Source organism: Acanthisitta chloris, unplaced genomic scaffold, assembly GCF_000695815.1.
Source record: "Acanthisitta chloris isolate BGI_N310 unplaced genomic scaffold, ASM69581v1 scaffold40034, whole genome shotgun sequence".
Taxonomy (NCBI): domain Eukaryota; kingdom Metazoa; phylum Chordata; class Aves; order Passeriformes; family Acanthisittidae; genus Acanthisitta; species Acanthisitta chloris.
In genome coordinates, this window is record NW_008669428.1 from 1,072 (window position 1) to 4,579 (window position 3,508).

A 3,508-nucleotide genomic window follows, 5' to 3' on the forward strand; every position below is an offset into this window, starting at 1 on the left:
GAGGGAGGGAAAACGGGGAGACGGGGAGGAGAGGGCGCTCTAGGAGAGAGAGCAGAGCTGTCGTCAGGCAGGGGGAGGCAGCGGAGCACCGGCCAGGAGGGACTGCGCTGACAGCTGCCCGGATAAACTCTAAGGTGGCCTTGCATCCTCCTTGCCACCACTGCCTGGACTGGACCAGAGGTCTCACCGAGGCAGTGGCAAAGCTGCAGGTGCTTCCTCGAAAAGGTGAGTGCTGGGTCCCCAAGTTGAGAGGTGGCCTCTGCCACCCTGAGCAGGGACACCCTGGTCTCATGCATGCCCAGAGGCAGACCAAGCTCCTCTGCTCCAGTGAGGAGATCCCATGGGCCCAGATAGATAAGCCAGATACTCATCAGTAGGACAGAGGGGACTGAAGAACCAAAGAGGCAGGGACTGTCTTTTCATGTGATACACGGAGGAGCTGGGAAGTAGAAATGGTGTGAGCTGAGGGATGGGGGAGCATTGAGCGAAGGAGCTTGCATGTCTCAAAAAAAGAATTAAAATTAATTGCATATCAACAGTAGCTAGATAATGGTGTGTTTACCTCTCAGTTATTGCTCAGAGAAGGACAGTTTGTTCTAATGGTAGTGCAACAGGGGGAAGGCTCATTCAGAGACAGACTGTTGGCATTCTCCACCCGAGCGCAGCGTTACCAAGGGCTGGAGGAAGTTTTGCAGCACATACCTTGAGCTGTGATAACAGCACGCTCCTTCACAATGATCATCATGTTGTATTTCAAGTGGCTCCAGGGTCTCATCCTCATCTTCACCTAGTTGCCACCATCCAGCCCTTGACCACCTTTCAGCATCAGGTAAAGGTGCCCTTAGTTGCGTCTTCTCTATGGAGCATAATTACTGCACAGGGAGCAAGGAGCAGGCAGCTCCAGGGTGGAGGTGGTCCCAGCTTACACAGTTCCCTTAGTGGGGGTAGGAGTGTGTTGGGGAGCTGCTGCTGTGGGGGTGTGACCCAGGCATCAGGTCCCTGCTGTGAGAGGCAGCAGAGACCTGGGTGGGGCAGCCCACAGGAACCCTTTTTCCCATGGCCTCATGGCCAAGTTCTGTTGAAGACCAGCCAAGGTTTAGACTTGCCAAAGCAAGCATTCTCAAGAGGTTTAACAGCTTTGGGATTGTAGGAGGAACAGAAGGGAGGCCAGGTGGTGGTGGTGGGTCCTTTGTGGGGCTGGGAGCACAGGAGATGCTATGATGGAGATGTGAATATGGGCTGGAGAAGGGGACCTCAGTTCCACTCAAGCCAGGCAGATGTGGGCTGACTGATCCAAACAGCATTCTTGCCAGTGATGTCATGAGTATCTTGGTGTCATCATTTAACCAGTTGATTGGGATTGGCATCTTTGGAAGAAACATGGCTGTCAAAGGCTGGGATCAGGCACCTTAGGGTTTTCTCCTTTTCTCCCCATACAGGTCCCTGTGGTCAGACACGGAGATGCCAGGGGGATGGAACATGTCCTCTGATAGCCTGGAGCTACGAGCAGCAGGGATTATTGTGCCTGTCATCTTCTCCCTCATCTTCCTTGTGGGTACTTTGGGGAATGGGCTGGTGCTGGCAGTGCTGCTGCGGAATGGCCAAGTCAAGTACAACACCACCAACCTCTTCATCCTCAACCTGGCTGTGGCCGACCTGTGCTTCATCATCTGCTGTGTCCCTTTCCAGGCCACCATTTACACCCTGGATGGGTGGCTCTTTGGAGCCTTTGCGTGCAAGACTGTGCATCTCCTGATCTACCTCACCATGTACGCCAGCAGCTTTACCCTGGCTGCTGTCTCTGTTGACAGGTAAGTTTCCTTTCCGTCCCTCAGCTCAGGGGCAATGTGTTTGCACCCTTGAGCTAAGGGATGGGAGAAAGGCCATTCCGTACCCTGTTAAGTGTCCTATAAGAAGCAGGTCAGGTCACCCCAGAGGCAGGGCCAGCAAAGCCAGTCACCCCAGCTCCCCATGCCCTCTCCCTCCACCAAGCCAAGCTCTCAGTCTGGTGATCCAGCCATCACTTGGGAAGGAGGAGTGTTCGCCATGCAAAACCAAGAACAGCAAAACTCTCAGGGCATCATCACACCTCAGAAGACACAGAGATCCCTCTTGGTCCTGCTCCTATCCTTCTCTTTCCTGGTTCAAGAGGCACACTGCTTGCCCTTCCCGAGCTAGCACAGCAGAGTGGATGATGGAAATCCCAGCTCTGCTGTTGGGAAGACCCTGATATATTTGTGCATTCACTGTAACCCTCACTCCCAGGAGGTGGAGGAGGAGAGACAGGTGGCTACATGGGAAGGGATGCACAGGCAGCAGCCCCACAGGGCAGGAAAATGACCTCTTAGTCAAGTTGTGTTTGGTCTCTCCTTCTCCTTCCCTTCCTTGTCAGGTACTTGGCCATCCGCTATCCACTGAAGTCCCGGAATCTCCGCACCACCCGGAATGCAGGAGTGGCCATTGTAGTAATCTGGTCACTGTCGCTCCTCTTCGCAGGGCCTTACCTCAGTTACTACCAGATAATCCATTACCATGGTGTGCCAATCTGTGTCCCCATCTGGGAGGACCAGCGCCGAAAGGCTCTGGACATCCTCACATTTGTCTTTGGATATCTCCTGCCCGTGACTGTGGTGAGCCTGGCATACACTAGGACCATCAAGTTCCTGTGGACCTCCGTAGACCCCATAGAACGAATCTCAGAGTCCCGGAAAGCCAAGCGCAAGGTCACCAAGATGATTGTGGCTGTGGCCATCCTGTTCTGCCTCTGCTGGCTGCCCCACCACCTGGTCATCCTCTGCTTCTGGTTTGGCCACTTCCCCTTTAACCGAGCCACTTATGCTTGCCGCCTGGCTTCCCACTGCCTTTCCTACACCAACTCCTGCCTCAACCCCATCGTCTACGCACTCATTTCCAAGCATTTCCGCAAGCGTTTCAAGCAGGTCTTCACCTGCGTCTGCTTCCAGAACAGGACCAGGAAGAAGAAGAAGAGAGTTGGAAGGAAAGTCCATGTAGCCAATGTGGGCAGAGGTCTCACCAACAGAACCAGAGGTTTCTATGGAGGCAACACTGAGGTGACCCAGGTTCGAGAGGAGAGCAACAGAAAGAGGGACCATGAAGGTGCCAGTGGTGCCAGAGCATGGACTCAACAGCTACAAGATGCCATGGTCTCTGTTCAGAAGGAGTTACTGGAGGAGGAAAGTTTGGCAACAGCTGGCCATTCCCCAAACATGATTCCTCTAAGAAGAACTCAGGAGTTTCTGGCTGTTCACTACAGACAAACAAAGTGAAGAAACATGTTCCAGCCAGTTGGTAGCCACTCCATTTCCAAACAACATGAGGCAGATCGGAATGGATGCAGCAGAGCCACCAAAAGATCCTGTGGAAATGATAAACCCATTAGGCCCACTCAGTCTCACTCACTGGCCCACAGTATAGGGATGTCACAATCCACCCATACAGATACAGAATGGAGGGCCATGTTAATGTGATACCAAGTGACCTGGATGGC

At 53.4% G+C, this 3,508-nt stretch overlaps 1 protein-coding gene across 1 annotated transcript in view; it reads left to right on the forward strand.

The window, feature by feature from the left end:
* The first annotated feature begins 1,461 nt into the window (after positions 1-1,461).
* LOC103800912 (galanin receptor type 2-like) overlaps positions 1,462-3,508 on the forward strand; it is a 4,462-nt gene continuing 2,415 nt past the window's right edge. The window contains exons 1-2 of the mRNA XM_009073304.1: positions 1,462-1,811; positions 2,393-3,243. Of these exons, the coding sequence (XP_009071552.1) occupies positions 1,462-1,811; positions 2,393-3,243 (1,201 nt within the window). The remainder of the gene's footprint in view (positions 1,812-2,392; positions 3,244-3,508) is intronic.